At 40.8% G+C, this 22,601-nt stretch overlaps 1 protein-coding gene across 1 annotated transcript in view; it reads right to left on the bottom strand.

Annotated features, from left to right (window-relative positions):
- Positions 1–22,601, bottom strand: part of TRAF4 (TNF receptor associated factor 4) — a 68,342-nt gene that overhangs the window by 6,266 nt on the left and 39,475 nt on the right. Inside the window, exons 2-6 of the mRNA XM_073616790.1 lie at positions 14,093–14,144; positions 9,131–9,235; positions 6,059–6,220; positions 2,026–2,187; positions 246–401 (exon numbers count right to left, since the gene is read on the bottom strand). Of these exons, the coding sequence (XP_073472891.1) occupies positions 246–401; positions 2,026–2,187; positions 6,059–6,220; positions 9,131–9,235; positions 14,093–14,144 (637 nt within the window). The remainder of the gene's footprint in view (positions 1–245; positions 402–2,025; positions 2,188–6,058; positions 6,221–9,130; positions 9,236–14,092; positions 14,145–22,601) is intronic.

Below are 22,601 nucleotides of genomic sequence, written 5' to 3'. Positions count from 1 at the left end.
AGAAGCCATTATAAGCCAATAATTAATATTTTCTAAAAATATCAACGTGCTATTCTGTATCTGTGACTAACGTGTCACGAAATATTATAGCAATGTGCTTTGCCTTGTCTTTGTTTTACCACTACTTTTCAAGATACCTTTGATTATTATTAGGTTTAAACTTTTTTCAAAAACAGGAGCTAATGGGCAGACATTCTGCAACTTCATCTCATTCTTAAAATGTGTATGTTGAATTGATATCTTACCCTGTGTTTACATCCAGAATCTTTGAAAGGGCAGAGCACTAATGCAGAACTACAACTGTCCTTTAGGTGCCCACTCAGGTCTTCCCTGGCAACGTTGGCAATGCCACACTGGTTAGGACAGGAAACGGGGTACCGAGGACACTGGTACTGATGACTCTGCAAAGATAAAACATCAGTCATACACAAAGTCCTATTATGCATTGCCATCTGTTGTAGTTTATCCTTGTACAAGATGCAATTGCAATGTGGTCCATCATTTTGAAGGAGTATGAAGAAGCATGTATACGACAGAACTATATCTACATTAATTATGATCATGGTGGTGGGAGAGGGGAGTGATGAAGAAATCAAAGAGAAAAAGAACAGCTACCACTAAGGCCTGAGAGTAAGAGGGTTTTTTTTTTTTTAGTCAACTGTAAGATTGTGAAGGAATTGGTAATTCTGCAGTGAAAAGAAAAAGTATGTGAACCTCTTGGAATTAACTGGTTTTCTGCAGTAATTTGCCATAAATTATGATCTGATTCTCAGCTAAGTAGCAATAAGACAAGCACAAAGTGCTTAAGCTGATAACACACAAGCAATTCTAATTTCTTATGTCTTCACTGAGTACATCCATTAAACATTCACAGTGCTGGAGGAAAAGGTAATACCCTTGGATGCAATAGCTGGTTAAACCTCCTTTGGCAGCATTGAAGCAAGCGCTCTCGGTAGCTCTGGATCAGCCCTGCGCAACCTTCAGGATAAATTTTTGACCACTCCTCTTTACAGCTCCATACGTTTGTAGGATGTCTGGTGTGAACAGTTCTCCTGGGGTCATTTTAAAACATCTCTATGGGGTTAAGGCCTAGACTGGGCAACTCCAAAAGGCACATTCTCTTTCTCTAAAACCAGTCTGTAGTGGATTTACTTCAATGCTTAGGTTCATTGTGCTGCTATTGTTGTGACTTAGATGAGGATCACATTTTATGGCAAATTACTGCAAAAAAAAAAAAAAAAAAAAAAAAAAAAAAACACAAGAGTTCACATACTTTTACTTGCCATTGTATATTCTTGGCATTTGGGGCCTGGCCATCTCTGAAAGAGATCATTTGCTTACACAGTACAAAGCTGAACACCTTTTTTGCATTACTTCATTGATATAATTACTAGGTAACATCCATAAAGACATCATCTACAGCTGCCTGTGATGACAAGCTGTCAGTGTCTTCCTGTCATAATTAGTGTTAGCAAATAGATGCAGCCGTGTATCTCACATGATTTACAGAATGGAATAAGTGTATGCCTGAAAAAATGGAGAGAGACAGAGACAGAGAGAGACCTAGTGAGGGAGTGAATATCCGAAAGCCACATACATTATGACTCATACTACAAACACGTCAAAAGTTCTAAAATATTACAAAAAACTTAAAACAGACATTTTAGGCATACCATATGCATATACAAAGAGGAAGAACCAATTTATCCTTCCTAAATCTTTGAAAAGTTTAACATTCCAATCATGCATGTACATAGTCTAACATTTTCCTGTTCATGAGGATTTCCCAAAACAGGGGCAGTGGAAAATTTGATACCTATGAAGTCATTAGGGATCAGCAATATCACCACCATAGGAAGCATTGTGCCCAATACCCAAGTCATGTTGCTAGCTAATAAAGAACTGGTAAGGTAGGTTTTGGTTCGCCCACAACATGGCTGTCTTCATTGTAGTTTTCAGCCTTCCAACACCCTCACGCTACATCATATTCACCTCCCCATTATAGGCCACCATACTATTTATTACCTGAATAGTGTCAAAAACAAACTCCTTGCTGCAGTACGGACATGGCTGAGTGCGCTTCGGGCACTCTGACAGGGAATGCTGGGACAAAACACGCCTCATCATACGAGCGCCACACTTGTTCTCGCAATAAACGCTCTCTTGAGGACAGCAGCCTTGGTGTTCCTACAGGACAAGAGGGTTGGAACGGGTTAAAGCACAGAAACATTCAAAGATTCTCTACTGAGACAAAAACGAGCACGATGTACTCAGCGTGAGAAAGATGAGAGCCATTTAAAGGTTTGACAGTGCTAATACATCAAAGATTATCGCTTCAAATTGTAAATGTGTAAGTCATTAGCTGGAAATGTGAAATATTAGGCCAGGGAAGGAGCTCAGAAATAGTGGCCTGTATTACAAGGATTTTCTGGGGTAAAGTAAACTGCCTTATATGGTCTCAAACATAGGAAATTAAAGATTAAATAAAATCATTCAAGTGTAAATGTTTAGTGAAACATATGGATATAATCTGATTCTCACCAAGAAATTTACCAACATCTGTTTTTAATTGACAACAAACAATAACATCTCAATGGGAGGGTGCGTGCTACACTATATATATATATATATATATATATATATATATATATATATATATATATATATACATATATATATATATACATACACACACATACACACACACACAGTGGGGACAGAAAGTATTCAGAACCCCTTAAATTTTTCACTCTTTGTTATATTGCAGCCATTTGCTAAAATCATTTAAGTTCATTTTTTTCCTCATTAATGTACACACAGCACCCCATATTGACAGAAAAACACAGAATTGTTGACATTTTTGTAGTTTTATTAAAAAAGAAAAAACGGAAATATCACATGGTCCTAAGTATTCAGACCCTTTGCTCCGTATTTAGTAGAAGCACCCTTTTGATCTAATACAGCCATGAGTCTTTTTGGGGAAAGATGCAACAAGTTTTTCACACCTGGATTTGGGGATCCTCTGCCATTCCTCCTTGCAGATCCTCTCCAGTTCTGTCAGGTTGGATGGTAAACGTTGGTGGACAGCCATTTTTAGGTCTCTCCAGAGATGCTCAATTGGGTTTAAGTCAGGGCTCTGGCTGGGCCATTCAAGAACAATCACGGAGTTGTTGTGAAGCCACTCTTTCATTATTTTAGCTGTGTGCTTAGGGTCATTGTTTTGTTGGAAGGTAAACCTTCAGCCCAGTCTGAGGTCTTGAGCACTCTGGAGAAGGTTTTCGTCCAGGATATCCCAGTACTTGGCCGCATTCATCTTTCCCTCGATTGCAACCAGTAGTCCTGTCCCAGCAGCTGAAAAACACCCCCACAGCATGATGCTGCCACCACCATGCTTCACTGTTGGGATTGTATTGGACAGGTGATGAACAGTGCCTGTTTTTCTCCACACATACCGTTTAGAATTAAGGCCAAAAAGTTCTATCTTGGTCTCATCAGACCAAAGAATCTTATTTCTCACCATCTTGGAGTCCTTCAGTTTTTTTTTTTTTTTTTTAGCAAACTCCATGCGGGCTTTCATGCGTATTGCACTGAGGAGAGGCTTCCGTCGGGCCACTCTGCCATAAAGCCCCGACTGGTAGAGGGCTGCAGTGATGGTTGACTTTCTACAAGTTTCTCCCATCTCCCGACTGCATCTCTGGAACTCAGCCACAGTGATCTTTGGGTTCTTCTTTACCTCTCTCACCAAGGCTCTTCTTCCCCCGATAGTTCAGTTTGGCCGGATGGCCAGCTCTAGGAAGGGTTCTGGTCGTCCCAAACGTCTTCCATTTAAGGATTATAGAGGCCATTGTGCTCTCAGGAACCTTAAGTGCAGCAGAAAATTTTTTTGTAACCTTGGCCTGATCTGTGCCTTGCCACAATTCTGTCTCTGAGCTCTTCAGGCAGTTCCTTTCACCTCATGATTCTCATTTGCTTTGACATGCACTGTGAGCTGTAAGGTCTTATATAGACAGGTGTGTGACTTTCCTAATCAAGTCCAATCAGTATAATCAAACACAGCTGGACTCAAATGAAGGTGTAGAACCATCTCAAGGATGATCAGAAGAAATGGACAGCACCTGAGTTAAATATATGAGTGTCACAGCAAAGGGTCTGAATACTTAGGACCATGAGATATTTCAGTTTTTCTTTTTTAATAAATCTGCAAAAATGTCAACAATTCTGTGTGTTTCTGTCAATATGGGGTGCTGTGTGTACATTAATGAGGAAAAAAATGAACTTAAATGATTTAGGCAAATGGCTGCAATATAACAAAGACCCTGCATTGACTATATCTGGTCTCCAACAGTGCACAGAACATGGAAATGCAATAGTTCTAGTAAATATAAACTGCTAAATACCTTTTCTCATCAGCAGTTAGAGCAGTCTTGTGACTTCTATCAGTGTCTGGTTAAAGCTTGTAGGAGGAGTTTTCATTCTCCCCCGATTGTCCTATGAGGCTGTAGGAGCTGATTATATGCACTCTCTCAAGAAAAAAAACCTCTCTAGCAATACACACCAAATTGAGCATGTGTAGCTTGTCCCCAAGGCTGTGTTCTATCGAGAGATGGTTTGGGGACTATGGAAGAAGGGGAGAATCAGAGAAGACAGGATCAAACAGCCTTTTACACAATGCAGAGGATTAACCCCTTAGGTTTCACAGTAAGTATAACAAGCATGCTATACTGCATATGCAGACTGATTTTACTGTTGTGGGTTTAGTAGCACTTTAAGGACTGAACAAAGAATGGGCAAACATGATAGAGCATAAGAGCCCTCCTGTACTTGCTTGAATCATATACAGCAATTGATCCAGCAACAATTGTGCATTCACCACCTGATCTCCAGAAATGTCACCCCCCTTCATGACCAGGCCGTACCCAAATAAAAATAGTGTCCTTTCCTTCCCACAAATAGAGCTTTATTTTGGTGGTATTTGACAACCTGTGTGGTTTTTATTTTTTGCGCTATAAAAAAAAAAAAAGACCAACAATTTTGAATACATTTTTTTGTACTTTCTGCTATTAAAAACATAGCCAATTAAAAAAAAAAAAAAAAAAATCTAATTTCTTCATCAATTTAGGCCAATATGTATTCTGCTACATATTTTTGGTAAAAAAACCCTAGAAGCGTATTTTGATTGGTTTTGCGCGAACGTTCTAGCGTCTACAAATTGTGGGATATTTATTTTTTTCTTTTTACTAGTAATGATGGCGATCTGCGACTTCTAGAGTGACTGATATTGCGGCGGAGATTCTGACACTGACACTTTTTGGGGACCAGTGGCATTAATACAGTGATCAGTGCTAATGACACTGGCTGGGAAAGGGTTAAACATCAGGGGCAATCAAAGGATTAACTGTGTGCCTGGCTGGTGATTTACTAAACTGTGAGAGGTGCTCGTACTAGTGGAAGGCATAGATCCATGTTCCTGTTTTGCAGGATTAATGCCTTCCCCGCTGACAGAGCGGCAACCTGCCTTGTTCACATAGCCTGCCTGCACACCCTAAATCCAAAAGTGCTGCGCTATATATATATATACACATATACACACACACGATATGGTCGGCCAGCAGTTAAACATTAATTGTATTTTTACATGCAACTAGCATTAAGTACTTAATTATGCAACTTTGAGTCTCTTTATAGTTCCCTGGACAGAAAAATTCAGAATGGAAGAGGGAGGGGCAGCACTGGGAGCTAATCAGGTATACTGCATGCAAACATGCACAGGACAAGCTGACAGGAGGAGAGAGCAGTGCGAGAAGAATGAGTTCAGTTTGCTGCTCTTTTATAGTCTAGATGCACGCTGAGGGAGGGAGGCGACCTTGCAGTATTGCTTAACTGCTCTACAGTAAATGGAGGTCACCAGCCTGGCTGATCGGTCAGCCGTGTAAACTCTTATAACTAGGCAGATAAAAAGAAGAAGCGGTACATTGTACCATGCCAGCCATATCATATGGTCTTATATACCAGACACACAAACAAATGAGTACAGGGGATGTTGTAGATGTGTTCTCACCTCGAAGGCCTCGCCTGTGAAATCGCTGCCACAGAATTCACATCGAACTTTGCGCTTAGGACAGTCGTGCTGCATGTGCTCTGGCAGGTCTCTGCGGATGAGTTTGGTGCTACAGCGATTGGGACAAGGGATCACATTAAAGGCACAAACACTGAGATGAGTCTGAGGAGGCAAAAATTAAGATTTAATGACATGGGATTCATTTTAAAAAGAGAATCACAATGTTAATTTGCAACGTGAATCTCTTTCTTTAGTCAAGATGTTTCCCAAACGGGAAAGGTTCCTGTAATCAAGAGTTCTTAAAGTGATTAAAAAAAAAAAAAGAGAAGAAAAAATATAATAAAAACAAAGCTTTAATAACAAACATGTTATACTAACAGTGCCTTGAAAAAGTATTCATACCCCTTAAAATGTTCCACATTTTGTCATGTTACAGCCAAAAACGTAAATGTGTTTTATTGAGATTTTATGTGGTAGACCAACACAAAGTCGCACATAATTGTGAAGTGGAAGGAAAATGATAAATGGTTTTCACATTTTTTTACAAATAAATATCTAAAAAGGGTGGCGTGCATTTGTATTCAGCCCCCTTACTCTGATACCCCTAACTAAAATCTAGTGGAACCAATTGCCTTCAGAAGTCACCTAATTAGTAAATAAAGTCCATCTGTGTGTAATTCAATCTCAGTATAAATACAGCTGTTCTCTGAAGCCCACAGAGGTTTGTTAGAGATCCTTAGTGAACAAACAGCATCATGAAGACCAAGAAACACACCAGACAGGTCAGAAATGTGAAGAAGTTTAAAGCAGGGTTAGGTTATAAAAAAAATCCCAATCTTTGAACATTTCACGGAGCACTGTTTAATCCTTCATCTGAAAATGGAAAGAGTATGGCACAACTGCAAACCTACCAATACATGGCTGTCCACCTAAACTGGCAGGCCGGGCAAGGAGAGCATTAATCAGAGAAGCAGCCAAGAGGCCCATGGTAAGGAGGAGGAGCTGCAGAGATCCACAGCTCAGGTGGGAGAATCTGTCCACAGGACAACTGTCCTACGCTTCACAAATCTGGCCTTTATGAAAGAGTGGCAAGAAGAAAGCCATTTTTGAAAGAAAGCTATAAGAAGTCTAGTTTGCGATGTGGGGGACACAGCAAACACGTGGACACAGTGCTCTGGAAAGATGAGATCAAAATTGACCTTTCTGGCCTAAAAGCAAAACGCTATGTGTGGTGGAAAACTAACAATGGACATCGTCCTGAACACACCATCTCCACCGTGAAACATGGTGGTGGCAGCTTCATGTTGTGGGACTGCTTTTCTTGAACAGGGACAGGGAAGCTGATCAGAGTTGATGGGAAGATGGATGGAGCCAAATACAGGGCGATCTTAAAAGAAAACCTGTTAGAGTTTGCAAAAGACTTGAGACTGGGGTGGAGGTTCACCTTCCAGCTGGACAATGACCCTAAACAGCCAGCCAGAGATACAAAGGAATGGTTTAGATCAAAGAATATTCATGTGTTAGAATGGCCCAGTCAAAGTCCAGACCTAAATCCAATTGAGAATCTGTGGCAAGACTTGAAAATTGCTATTCACAGACACTCGCCATCCAATCAGACAGCTTGAGCTATTTTGCAAAGAATAAGCAAAAATGTCCCTCTCTAGATGTGCAAAGCTGGTAGAGACATCCCCAAAAAAACTTGCAGTGGCAATTGCAGAGAAAGGTCATTGTACAAAGTATTGACTCAGAGGGGCTAAATTCAAATGCACCCCACACTTTTCAGATATTAATTTGTAAAAAAAATAAATAATTTGAAAACCATTTATCATTTTCCTTCCACTTCACAATTATGTGCCACTTTTGTTGGTCTATCACAAAAAATCCCAATAAAATACATTTAAGATTTTGGTTGTAACATGACAACATGTGGAAAATGTCAAGGGGTATGAATACTTTTTCATAGCACTGTACCTGCTCCTCTTCTTTTCAGGTCCCCCACCAGCGCCCCCCCCCCCTCAAGCAGTGCCCCCAGAGAAAGGGATCGTCTGAGATTCAATACATTTATGGGCAGGCTGGTTGCACTGAATTCAACCCATCAACTTCAGTACAACTAGCCTCTTGGATTTTTTTCCCCCCATGCAATTCCCACCGGCGGCTATAGCAGCCAGCTGTGATCATTGTGTTTTGCTGACAGGGAAGGCTTGCAGGAGGGATTCGCCCATCAACACTGACTGTGTTGATTGGGGGAAATCAAACAAATTTCTTTCCTTCAGCCCATGATGGAAGGAAAGAAAATTGCATAATCTATAAGCTGCTTAAATGGTTTACACCACAACTGGCCCTAAATGGGTTGTAAAGGCTGAAGCTTTTAGGGTAATGGGTTGTAAAGGCTGAAGGCTGAAGGTTTTAATCTATGCATTAAGATAGAAAGCCTTCTGTGTGTAGCAGCCTCCCTAATACTTACATGAACCCCATCTCTATCCAGCGATGTTACACGAGAGAGACTCGGCTACCCGGGACTCTCCCTCCACATTGGCTGAGACAGCAGCGCGGCTCCATTGGCTCCCGCTGCTGTCAAAGTCAGTGAGCCAATGAGGAGAGGAAGGGGGCAGGGTGGGCCACAGCTCCTTGTCTGAATGGACACAGGGAGCTGCGGCTCGGCTCAGGTGCCCCCATATCAAGCTGCTTGCTGTGGGGGCACTCAACGGGACCCCAGAAGAGGAGCATTAGGGCTGCTCTGTACAAAATCATTACACAGGGCAGGTAAGTATAACTTTTTTTTTTTTTAAGTTAAAAATAACAAACAAAAGACTTTAGTATCACTGTAAGTACATCATACAAATGGCAAACTACCACAATGCAGTCAGTGAACATCTTTGCAATACTGTAGCTGGTTCCTCTGCATGCACCATATTTCAAAGAATAACATTAATACAGAAATGTGTGCTTCTTTAATACGTCATACAGGCTTATCCAATCAGGCAGTACATGACAATGGGAACCTCTGTTTTGCAGAATAGACCCCACAGTAATTACCCCTGGGGCTCTACATATAGCTGCCAATTGCCTCACCTGGAGCTGCTTCAGCTGCCCACTCCAGCGACAACCCTCTTCACTATGTATACATCGTATAGACAGACTAAGGACTTGAGTTTCCAGCTCCCGATCTGGGTAGATCTGCAAAACATTCAGAAAAAAAAAATGCATTGAATTTAGAGAAATCTTTTCTCACCAATGATAAAGAGACAGAGTATTCTGCCAAAAACAAAGACAGCATTTTTCATTAGGGTGCCACCTGCCTAGTGTGTATCTAGTGTGTTCACGGCTAAATCCACGCCAACGGTCATTTTCCTGAGAAGTGTGTAGTAAAACGCATGCGACAGCTGCCAGTTCAGCTGTGTCTCAATCATTCAACAGAGCATTTGTCACAGACTGGCACAAGGGGGGAATATTATGTCAGAACATTCCATCGATGTTATAGAACACGTGCAGCAGGAAAGGGGTGCAGATATAGAAGGAGGAAGGGTAGAGATTTGTAACCATAGATAATAGTAGACCATATTCAGACTAGCCATTCATAGTACAGCCCCACACACCAGCACTGCCTCTCCTGTACGGCTGCGACCACAAAGCCTCTTTCTCTCGTGCATCTCAATACTGTACTGACGTTGCTTTATCTCCAGTCAGCGCTGGGTTTGGCTCGGACACAAGGCACAAAAGCATGGTTTATACTCTTCTAGGAGCTGCATTTAAAAAGGCGCCTGGAACAGAAGGGCATTGTTGTGGGTCAGGGTGTCGCCTGGGCTCAGCTTATGGTGGTTCTGGAGACGTTTTCTTTGGCAAAGGGCTGGGTCTGCTTAGGGGCTATTTTAGAAGACAGATCCTCAAGTAGAACAAAAAATATCTGTCACCGAACAGCAGAAAACTAATCTACCGCATACTAACAAACTAATCCTTCCAACGACTTGGAACACTTCTTCCAAGATGAAACAATCCTTTTGTTCAGGTATGACATTCACGCACAAGGCCAGGTTTACCAAAGCTCTGTAAATAACGGGGGAAATATAAAGAGCCTTTCTTTGAGTCATCATTGGAAATCTTTCTTAAAAAAAACACACTTTATACTTTTAGAGACCAGAGATGGGGATTACAACTTCCTGTCATGGTTTGATGGCATTTGAAACAGACTGAGACTAGGATGTGTAGGAATGAAAGTGTTTTGCTATATATCGGTTTGTTAAAACTAAGCTCCACCCAAAAGGGGAAGCTCAACTTGTTTTCTTCCTGCCCCTTCCGCTGCCGCATTTGGCACCTTTCAGGGGGAGGGGGGAGCGGGTACCTGTTTCTGACAGGTACCTGCCCCCACTTCCGGATTACTTTGCCTCAAAGTCACCCAGAAGTTCGACCCCCTCCCAGGCCATTCACAAAGCACAGCTCGCTTCGCGCATGTGCAGTAGGGAGCCGGCTGTGAACCCGCAAGGCCTTACTGCTGGTTTCCCTTACAAGATATGGCGGCAGCAGCTCCCGAGAGCCGATTGAAAAAAAAAAAAAAACGGCTGGGGTGAAGACCCTGCTGGATTCCAGGACAGGCAAGTGTCCTAATATTAAAAAAGTCTACAGTATTTGTAGTTGCTGACTTAATTTCTTTCTGAAGGTGCCTGCTTTAAGTTAAAAAAAAGTATAATTTATATATATTATATAATATATATATTATACACACACACACACACACACACACACACACACACACACACACAGTGGGGACGGAAAGTATTCAGACCCCCTTAAATTTTTCACTCTTTGTTATATTGCAGCCATTTGCTAAAATCATTTAAGTTCATTTTTTTCCTCATTAATGTACACACAGCACCCCATATTGACAGAAAAACACAGAATTGTTGACATTTTTGCAGATTTATTAAAAAAGAAAAAAATTGAAATATCACATGGTCCTAAGTATTCAGACCCTTTTCTGTGACACTCATATTTAACTCAGGTGCTGTCCATTTCTTCTGATCATCCTTGAGATGGTTCTACACCTTCATTTGAGTCCAGCTGTGTTTGATTATACTGATTGGACTTGATTAGGAAAGCCACACACCTGTCTATATAAGACCTTACAGCTCACAGTGCATGTCAGAGCAAATGAGAATCATGAGGTCAAAGGAACTGCCTGAAGAGCTCAGAGACAGAATTGTGGCAAGGCACAGATATGGCCAAGGTTACAAAACATTTCTGCTGCACTTAAGGTTCCTAAGAGGACAGTGGCCTCCATAATCCTTAAATGGAAGACGTTTGGGACGACCAGAACCCCTCCTAGAGCTGGCAGTCCGGCTAAACTGAGCTATCGGGGGAGAAAAGCCTTGGTGAGAGAGGTGAGGAAGAACCCAAAGATCACTGTGGCTGAGCTCCAGAGATGCAGTCGGGAGATGGGAGAAAGTTGTAGAAAGTCAACTATCACTGCAGCCCTCCACCAGTTGGGGCTTTATGGCAGAGTGGCCCGACGGAAGCCTCTCCGCAGTGCAAGACGCATGAAAGCCCGCATGGTGTTTGCTAAAAAACACCTGAAGGACTCCAAGATGGTGAGAAATAAGATTCTTTGGTCTGATGAGACCAAGATAGAACTTTTTGGCCTTAATTCTAAGCGGTATGTGTGGAGAAAAACAGGCACTGCTCATCACCTGTCCAATACAGTCCCAACAGTGAAGCATGGTGGTGGCAGCATCATGCTGTGGGGGTGTTTTTCAGCTGCAGGGACAGGACGACTAGTTGCAATCGAGGGAAAGATGAATGCGGCCACTGGGATATCCTGGATGAAATCCTTCTCCAGAGTGCTCAGGACCTCAGACTGGGCCGAAGGTTTACCCTTCCAACAAGACAATGACCCTAAGCACACAGCTAAAATAACGAATTAGTGGCTTCACAACAACTCCGTGATTGTTTCTGAATGGCCCAGCCAGAGCCCTGACTTAAACCCAATTGAGCATCTCTGGAGAGACCTAAAAATGGCTGTCTACCAACGTTTACCATCCAACTTGACAGAACTGGAGAGGATCTGCAAGGAGGAATGGGAGAGGATCCCCAAATCCAGGTGTGAAAAACTTGTTGCATCTTTCCCAAAAAGACTCATGGCTGTATTAGATCAAAAGGGTGCTTCTACTAAATACTGAGTAAAAGGGTCTGAATACTTAGGACCATGTGATATTTCAGTTTTTTTTTGTTTTTTTTAATAAATCTGCAAAAATGTCAACAATTCTGTGTTCTTCTGTCAATATGGGGTGCTGTGTGAACATTAATTAATGAGGAAAAAAATTAACGTAAATGATTCTAGCACATTTAAGGGGATCTGAATACCTTTTGTCCCCACTGTGTATATATATATATATATATATATATATATATATATATATATATATATATATATATATATATATATATATATATATATACACACACATACACATACACACACACACACACATATATACACACACCAGTTGATCCTGCCAGAAATCCAGTGAGCTCTAATTCCTAGGCAATGAAATCAGCCCTTCCCAGTTCAGACTGCTTGCTACAGAACCCCCCACATTATTGATATGAGGAGAGAGGGAGCTGTTCTGTAGTATATATATATATATATATATATATATATATATATATATATATATATTTATTATATACACATATACACACACACACACATATACATACATACATTATATATATATATATATATATATATATATATATATATATATATATATATATATATATATATATATATATATATATATATATATAACACACGTGCATCTCAAAAAATAAAAACCCTATGCAAAAGGAGCCCAACCAAGTATTGGTATAGTGCGCATACTATACCGTTCATTGACATACATTTCTGTAAGCCAACATTTCTGTATTAAAAATCCATTTTTTTTTATTGGTCTTGTGCAATATTCTAATTTTCTGAAATACTGAATTTTAGGTTTTCTCTAGCTGAATTACTGAAATAAATTAACTTTTTGATGATATTCAAATTTGAGATGCACCTGTATATACACACACACACTTATATATCTATTTTTTTTTCTGAGTGTATGTTCTTGGGTTAAGATGCACTATAAGAATTCCTACTTTTGTAGCAGATAAACAGTGTTTCTTTTCATATTTTTCTGTAAATGCAAATTCTCCTGAATGTGCATGGGCCATTTGTTCAATCCAGAGAGTATCGACAAATTCAAGAACACCAGCAATCTGTATTTGTGAATGGCTCAGTTCTATGTAGTGTCAATTCTGCTTAAACATTTTCAGATAATTGCCCAACTGTGATTTACTTATCTCTACCAACCATACGTGATTCAGCATAAAGTCTCACTTATGCGAATATATCTACAATATGTACAAGTAGAGATTGATTAGGAGTGAGGTCTAATGGCCTTCTTTAATAAGCCAGTGCTTAGAGGAATGCAAAATCATATATTTCAGTTAATGGAGTCAGATCAGTTAAGACTTAAGATTTAAACTGTTGCCACTTCATAGCTCTCGGCACTGCCTTACTAGATACATTTGACTAGAGAGAACACAAGCTGTAGCGATGGCTGTAGATTTCTTACAGTCATTTGGTAGGTCACGGATATGTGGTATTATCAGACATATTTAATAAGATAATTGTGCAATAATGAATAACAATCCATTAGGAGGGCGATAGTGAGCACTTCAGGCAGTGGGACAATCTTGTTACCGCACAGGGAGATATTGCAACTTGTGAGCAGGCCTGACCCCGTACTGTTCTGTAGAGTGCCGGAGACTAAGTACTATGCACTGCAGTCAGCACTGTGCGACGATTGTTTTGGCTCCTGTTGCTCAGAATTGTGTGAGGGCAGACAGAGTATCTTCCCTCCCATTGTTTAAGTTATGTAGAAATATGTGCTCCTTTATAGCCAAAGTTTCTATATGTTCAAAGGACTTTGGGTTATCTACATCAAGAGTTGTCCAATAGTTCTTGGGTTAGAAGGAAAACAATTGGGGTCCTACCTTTGCGTAGTCTAGTGGAAGCTGATCTTCTGGACATTTAAAAACACCTTCACTGCAAAACAAAAAAACACAATGTTTCAATATACTGAAACCTATTAGAAGCTACCATTACTATCAAGCAGAAAACAAAATTGCCATGTTCTCTAAATATATGTAACACAGAGTGGAAGATCTTCTAAGCCGCTATTAATTCATTCAGGTCCGTGTCTAGCACAAACCTCCTGTGATGCAGTGTGTCAGCTTCATTAGTATCGCTTAGAATATGAAAACGTCACGTCGCACTTGGTGGAACTTCCAGGAAAAAACTGAGAAAAACAAATGATCAGGGGAAAGAGAAACTGTACTAGGTTTACTAGCCATGCATGAGATAAAAACTGCATAAACAAATCACAGATTGGGTTATGTAGGAGACCAATGTTACCATTGACATCATTTATAGGCAAATATTCATAAAATGTATTAGCAATAAAGATTACTCTGATAAAAAGGGGAATAAACCGTACTCTTTATCAGAATTACAGAGCAGTTAACGGTAAGGCCCTTTGCCTAAGATCACTCACAACACAGAGCAACTGGATGTAGCTAAAAGATCATTCACGTTTTCTATTTAAGAAACTACATTGCCATACTACCGGAAAGCAAAGCCACGTGTGTTCATGTGAAAAATAAGTACACCACATGGAAATTTACATTTTCAACATATTTGAACAGACAAATATTAGATCGCCATCCAATAAATACCTACAGATAAAGGTGATATACTTAAACAAATTACACAGGTGGGAACCTGTATTAGTTAAACCTCAGCTATCTAAGGTCTGGCCTTCACTTTGCTATTGATTTGTGTGGTGTCATCATGCAAATTTCAAAAAGAACTCTTTAATGCCTGGTACACACTAGAAGTTAATTTTTGTTCCACCCAGTGGGCTGAACAAAAAAAAAAAAACAAAAAACAAAACACGAAAGTACAGCGGCTCCTCCTGAGCTCTAACAATTCAATGTTAGCACAACAATCTCCCCCCGCTGAGCTATTTTGTTCTGACTTTGGGATGACCCCTTAGTCAGAACACACAGCCACTGGCTGAGAGTGCTGATTGGGTCCCAATCAGCAGACCATTTTCGGTCAGGCCCCTTCAACAGAAGCCAGCTGAACTGATGGCTTCTGTTGGACCAGGTGCTGCACACACGGGCCGAAAGCCACCCAATATCTATTAAACCGGCCGATGCTGCCCAATATTGGGTCTGTGTGTATGGCCCTTAAGGCCCTCAGAAAGAAAGGAGGCCTACAAGTCTGGCAAGAGATTCAAAAAGCCTGCCACTTTTTCATTCCACTGTAAGGTCAGCAAAAGGACAATAACTTACAAGTGTCCTAAATCTCAAAATGAAAGTAGGACTGGCCAACTTAGAAAATCCAGCCCAAGAGCTGACCGCTAGAGGCTTAAAAGAAGTCCTCAAGAACCCCAAAATGTCATTGCCATATCTGCAGGGTAACTATTGAAAACAGGTCGAACATGCATGCATCTACAATCAGAATGGGACTGCACTAAACAAACCTGAATAGAACGTGTAATGTGGAAAAAGCCTTTGCTGTCCACAAGAACATTGTTCTAGACCTTTTAGTGGCAAATGTAAGTCTGGCTCCAATGTGCTGCGGACTCCACAAAGATAAGAGTTGTTTGGCCAGAGTAACAGTAGACAAGTTTGGTACAAACCAAAAACAAACGTTATACCAACCGTGAAGCATGGTGGTAGAAAATGTTTTGGCTTGGAGTTGCTTTGCCGCTTTAGGGCCCAGGCAACTTGCAGTCATCAGGTCACCTAAGAATTCTGTATCATATCAAAATATGCTTGCTGAGCATGCAGGGTCTATTCAAAAGTTGATATATAGGAAATTATTTAAACAAGATAAAAAGGATACAAAGCACACTATTAGCAAATCCACCAAGAAATGCCTCAAAAAAGAAGGCATAAAGGGTTATTGACTGCCTAGTCAAAGCCCTGATTTGAATCTCAATAAAATGCCTTTGAAAAGGCAATGCATGCTAGGAAACCCAAAAACATTTTGCAAGTGAAGGAATGGAGAAGTGATTGAAAAGTGAATACTGAAAGACTGGTGGACAATTGGGCAAAGTGCCTACGAGAAGTAATTTCTCCTAAGTGGTGTAATTTCAGCTTCCGAGGCTAGGGGCATACTTATATTTTTCCAAACTACAGCATTACATGTGTTGATATTTTTTGTTGAATATGTTAAAAAGTATGAACACAAAGAAAATGTATATCAGTAAGCACTTTGAGTGAAGATCTGTTTGCTTGCCCAATATGTTGGGAAAAAAAAAAAAAAAATTTCCACAGTTTTTACATACTTTTTCACATAACTATAGGCTATCAGCTACGCAATGACATCATATACCCATGTATATGGTCATCATAACACATTTGCTTTATCACTCGCATGCTTTTTAAGATCAGTAGGTTATTGAAAAGATCAAATAAAAGTTTTGCTATACAATTATAGGCCATTTTTTTTTTAAATTGGGCAGACCAAGATCAATTTCAAGACCTTTAGATGAATAGGCAGTTGTAAACATGCTTAATCCTGTTTAAATTAGAAGATTCAGTTACCAAACATCCTATTGTATAGGGAAACCATCTCCATCAACAGTCATCTATGCAAGAAGAGTAATCTCAAGTATCGTATCCTTTCATTTTCTAGACCCTATAGAAGGATTTTGTGATAGTACTTTAGATTAGGTAACGTGAGCATATCCAACTTTTTACAAAAAAAAAAAAAAAAAAAAAAAAATACTCAGCCATGTGTTTAACAGAAAAAAGAAGCTAAAATTAAAATAAAAAAAAACCTATACATCTGTTAGAGCCTGCCACGTGGTTAATTTTCCCTTTCATGTACTGATCTGAATCTAGGCTAACTCCTCCACTTTCAACTACTTCCAAAAAATGATCAAGAAAGACCAGTACTTATTTATAGGGCCAAAAATATTTAGCGTCTAAATAACAACTTTGAAATGGCCCACAGTCCTAACCTTAATAATATAAGAGAAATGTAAATTCTGCCTCCATTCAGCAAGCCGGTATGTTTTTCATCTTTTATATCAAAGACTTTAGCTTGTCACCAGGGTTAGCATGTGCTATATTTAATGAGCGTAAAGTACAGTAGTAACCAAACTGAACACGAGATGGCTGGCCGCAGGCCATGTTCTATAATGTAATATAAATATAATTATGTATATCAACCACAACAGTATTAAAAGTCTTTACTTCAAGATAATTAGGAGGAAATTATATTATTCCAAGTTTGCAAATTAAATAGTGCATGAAAAGCAATTTGGCACAAAGTAACCCTGGACTGTAACTAAAAGGCACTTAAAATATAATGTGTACTCAAGTTTATAACATCTGATCAAATATACCCACGCATATCAATTACATTGTGGTCACCTTCAGGCTTACTCAGTAACCCATAGCAACCAATTCAAATGCATCTTCAGTGATCCGAGTTTACCAATAAGCTGCCACAAATGTCAGAGGATGGTCACCCTGGCATCCATGTTTTAGCCTGTAGAGCAGAATGGAGGAAAAACAGCCAGATGCATTAAAGTGATTGTTACTTAAAAAACAAAAAAAACAAAAAAAAAAAAAAAAAAAACACACCTTTACTAACATGCATTTGGCTGACTGGCAAAAGTGGGTGCCAATGGCTACCACTGCCATCTCAGCCAACGAGGGAGAGACCTGGGAGAGCGGAGGCTCTAACTGGATGGGGATGGGGCTCAGGTAAGTATTCGGGGGTGGGGTGGCACTGCTGTGCACAGAAGTTTTTTTTTTTTACTTGGAATGCATGAAGGTAAAAACCTTGAGCCTAACATAGTTTTGATGGGTACCCATTCCCACTTCCGCTTGGATCGCCCAGGCGATCCAAGAGGAAGTCCCTCTCTCTCTGCTGCCCCCCCCTGCTGTCTTCTGGGACACATCACCAGTCCCGGGAAGGTTGTAGGACTGTTCGTTAGGTAGCATGCGGGCCACAGTTAAAATGCCAGCACCAGGGACCAAAGACTAGTGAAGAAACCAGTTCGGGTGAGCACAGTGCTAAATCCTAGGACAGGTAAACGTCTGATTTTTAAAGTCAGCAGTTAGAGTTTTTGTAGCTGCTAACTTTTAATTTTCCCACAGGTGACTGAAGCTCCTCTTTAAGTCAACCATAGATGGATAGAATTTAGATCGAAAAGCCTTAGGAAATTTTGTATGTGTTCTCTCAGAATATTGAAACGTCGTTTCCAAAGATTTCATTTGCTTCATTTTGGAATTACTGGACTTTACCAAATGAAAACATACGCTTAGTTGGAGAAAAGGTTTCCATCCTGCTCCTTCAAATTTTCTCTGCGGTTTCAACTGCGGTTGAAAATGAACATCCATTTGACTCACTAAAAATGAACAAACTTTCTTAGAACCTTCTTCTATGCGCGCAGGAGCAGTCAGTCACGGGACTTGTGAGTGAGGAAAAGGCAAGGAGATCCGTTTTTTCCACAGTAGTGCAAATATCTCCTAAACGGTGCACGTTTAGGAGATAATTTCTACTACCTATAGGTAAGCGTTATTCTAGGCTTACCTATAGGTAAAAAAGTGACAATCGGAGGTTTACAACCACTAACATCTACACTTCATGCGGAAACAGATGCCTCTAAAAACAATTAAAGGCCTTCATGTTGGAAAGAGTTGGTTCTTTTAATTTTCAATATGCACTGCTCAGCACATGTAAAACCTCAGCATCAGCCCATGGATGCGACGCACGGTGCTGTGATGCAACAACCCGTTCTACTAAAACCTTCTTTCTCTAAGCTGTTGTAACAGGTGCAAAAAGACGTTTTGCCAGGACCTACATTTGGGTGAACTGCTTTTACAGATAGAAAGTAGAAAACGGCAAATTCATTTTTTTCTAATGTTGCCCACTAATATCTATTTTTTCCACACAAATTTAGATTTATAGTCTTCCAGAGGGTGCAAGATCTGTAGTTTACATACAGAGATATAAGAAGGCACCTTAGAAGAAGACACCTTACTGTACTGTAAACGACCTTATGTCAGGGCTGGTTGCTTTTGTGCTTTAAAATAAAAACATTTGCCAAAATATATTTTATGTTATCATGCATTCATTATTTAGGATATCATCCATATCAGTACCATAACAAGCACAATAACCAGTAAGCCGAAGCCCTGAGGACCACATGTCAAGCTTTACCCAGGGGAGCCTGGAGGTCTCATTACATGAATACGCACTCTTCATAACCCTACATACAATCTCCCAGAGGTACGGAGATCAGTTGAGAGAGATTTAGTAAACTAGTTTCAATAAATCTGGCACTCCTCCTATGCTACAAATGATTCAATATAAGCCCAATTACTGAGCACATCTGGGCTAACATGCAGATGCTGCTACAATCTACTCTGCCAGCTGGCAACTAAAGGTTTTCATTCTCAACTCTCTTCCCTCTCATGTAACTTCCTCCCTCTGTATAACCCCAGCACTGCTACAAAAGAAAATACTTGACACACTGGATCATGTGTTTCGTCCTCAAACAAACTCCAAGGTGTGAAACCGACCCCAAGTGCTCTGCAGTAGTTCTGAACAAAATGATTCAGTCTGTTCTGCTGGTCCGAACTAGGACAATCAAATTCTCCATGGTTTTTTTTTAATTTGTTTGCCAAAGTATCCAATGTCCTCTGCAGGATACATAATTATATAAATACATAGTTGGGGAGGTTGAAAAAAAGACCAGGTGCATCAAGTTCAATGTGTGGAGTTTGACGTAATGCTAGTGCCCCAAAAGAGCCATTAAAAAAAAAAAAAAAAACAAAAAAAAAAAAACCACACACTTATGCTCAAAACAGCACAAGCTTCTTTAAACCACTTCAACACCAGGAACTTTCGGCCATTCCTGCCCAGGACAATTCTCCGCTTTCAGCACTGTCACACTTTGAATGACAATTGCACGGTCATGCTACACGGTACCCAAACTAAATTTTTATCATTTTCTTCCCACAAATAGAGCTTTCTTTTGGTGGTATTTGATCACCTCTGGGGTTTTTATTTTTTGCTAAACTAAAAAAGACCAAAATTTTTGAGAAAGAAAAAAAAAAAGTTTTTCTTAGTGTCTGTCATAAAATTTTGTTTTCCCCTTCACTGACGGGCACCGATGAGGCGGCACTGATGAGGAGGCACCGATGTGTAGAATTGATGGGCACTGATAGGCGGCACTGATGGTCACCAATAGGCGGCACTGATCTGTAGCACCGATGGGCACTGTTTGGCAGCATTGATGATGAGGTACTGATAGATTACTGACAGGTGTTACTGCTGGGCATGGATTGGCCCTGTGGTGGGCTCTGGGATACTTTATTATTGTATTTATTGCTGGGCCCTGATTGACAGGTGATTGGCACAACTGAGGGGGCTGTGCTGATAATCAATGTGCTGATTATCAGCAAAGACCCCCCTCCCTGACAGGGAGAGCCGCCGATCGGCTCTCCCTGTCAGCACAAACCGAGGAATGCCATTTACCGGCACTTCCTGGTTCACGCGATGATCAGCTGTGATTGGTCACAGCTGATCACGTAGTAAGAAGCCTCTGACAGAGGCTTCTTATCGCAATCGGAGATGCGGTGTGTCTGACTACCGCGCCGTGATCGCCGCGCTGCGTGCCCCCAGTCAGGATAGCAGAACCACTTCCCGGCCGTCATTCTGCATACGGCGGGTGGGAAGTGGTTAAGCTGAAATAAAAGCTCAAATGCCTGTAAAAGCATTTTTTTTTTGGAGCTGCAGTGTGCATGAGCCCTTAGGGCCGGTTTACACCAAAACGCGGTGCAGGAAAAGCGCGCTCTGTTCGCTTTTCCCGTACAGTATTCAATACGCACTGCCTTTGCAATCTGCTGTAGGTGGCAATAAATTGCTAATGGCACCCCAAATGCAGTGCATTTGCGACACCAGATTGCATGGTCCAACAATACCATGCGATTAGGTGCGGCAGGTTTTTTTAAATTAGTGAATGCACTACTTTTTGGGCGTTCTGATGCAATTTGCAGCCCATTCAAATGTATGGAATGCCAAATCACACAACAGGGATCTCGTTCCTGTGAGATTTTCGTGTGAACCGACCCTTAATGTTACGTATGTGTTTGCAACCTACTTGTGAGGTTTTCATGGCAGATTTGTATTTCTGCTGCACTCCTATTTACAAGTATTTAAGCTCTGTTCACACTTGTGCAATACAGATTACATTAAAAAAAAAGGGTGCACTTTTTTTGCAGACATGCAAAAAAATGTAAATGGCACCTCAGTGCACCTTGTAAACGTTCATGAGAAAAAAAAAAAAAAAAAAAGGCCCATGCACTTTGGTGCTATTAAGGGGTGGCAGGCAGTTCATTCTCAAATGAATAGGCTGTTCTGCAGCAAGGCACATATGCTGATGCATCACATAGATGTGAACCTACCTTTAGGCCTTGTTAACAAAGGAGGCCACGGGGCATCAAAAACAGGCAGCTGAGCAACAGTTTTATGACCGCCCTCGCTTCCTCGACTGCAGATCCACAAGTCACTATGGCCTGCAGCCATGTTAGTAGACATCGCTGCAGTTGTGACACTAAAATAGTATACAAACCATCAAGTTTGGCAGGTTAACTGCAAACAAACCCCCATTCAAGTGCATGAGATCCCACTGCAACAGCATGTAATGCATGTGGTTGCTGAGCAGTGCTGTGGGCTTTTACTAGTTAAATCAGACATTCAAGAGGTAGCATATTTCCTTCTAGCTGCCTGACAACTGCCCACCACATATGTAAATGAGGCCTTACCAAGCACTTTACATATTGTGCATTCGCATCAGTTCTTGGCCTAACAGTCTAAGGCCCCTATCTCACAAGCATACATTCTCGCAGGCACATACTAGGGCCAATTTAGAAAGGAGCCCAATTAACCTACCAGCATGTCTTTGGAGTTTGATAGGAAATCGATGTACCCGGTGAAACCAACTTAAAGTGTTACTAAACCCAGGACCCTGCATTTACTATATCTGGTCTCTCAGAGTACACAGAACATGGAAATGAAGGTATTTAAGGAAATATACACTGCTAAATACCTTTTCTCAAAAGCAGTATATAGCAGTCTTGTGATTTCTGTTAGTGTTCAGCCGAGCACTGGTTAAAGCTTGTAGGAGGAATTTTCATTTTGCTCTGAGGCTGCATGACCCCTTACCCTCTGTCTGGACAGTGCTGATCACATGCAGCGCCGCCCCCCCCTATAAAACTCTATAGCAATACACACCACACTGAGCATGTGCAGAGTCCCACCCAAGGCTCTGTTCTATCAGGAGAGGGTTTGCTGGCTGTAGAAGAAGGGGAGGATCATAGAAGACAGGCCTTTTTACACAATGCAGAGGATTAAAGCTGAGTTCCACACAAAAATGGAACTTCCGCTTTTCGGAACCCTCCCCCCCTCCGG

Source organism: Aquarana catesbeiana, linkage group LG02 (assembly GCF_042186555.1).
Source record: "Aquarana catesbeiana isolate 2022-GZ linkage group LG02, ASM4218655v1, whole genome shotgun sequence".
Lineage (NCBI taxonomy): Eukaryota > Metazoa > Chordata > Amphibia > Anura > Ranidae > Aquarana > Aquarana catesbeiana.
This window is presented reverse-complemented; position numbering and strand designations above follow the sequence as displayed.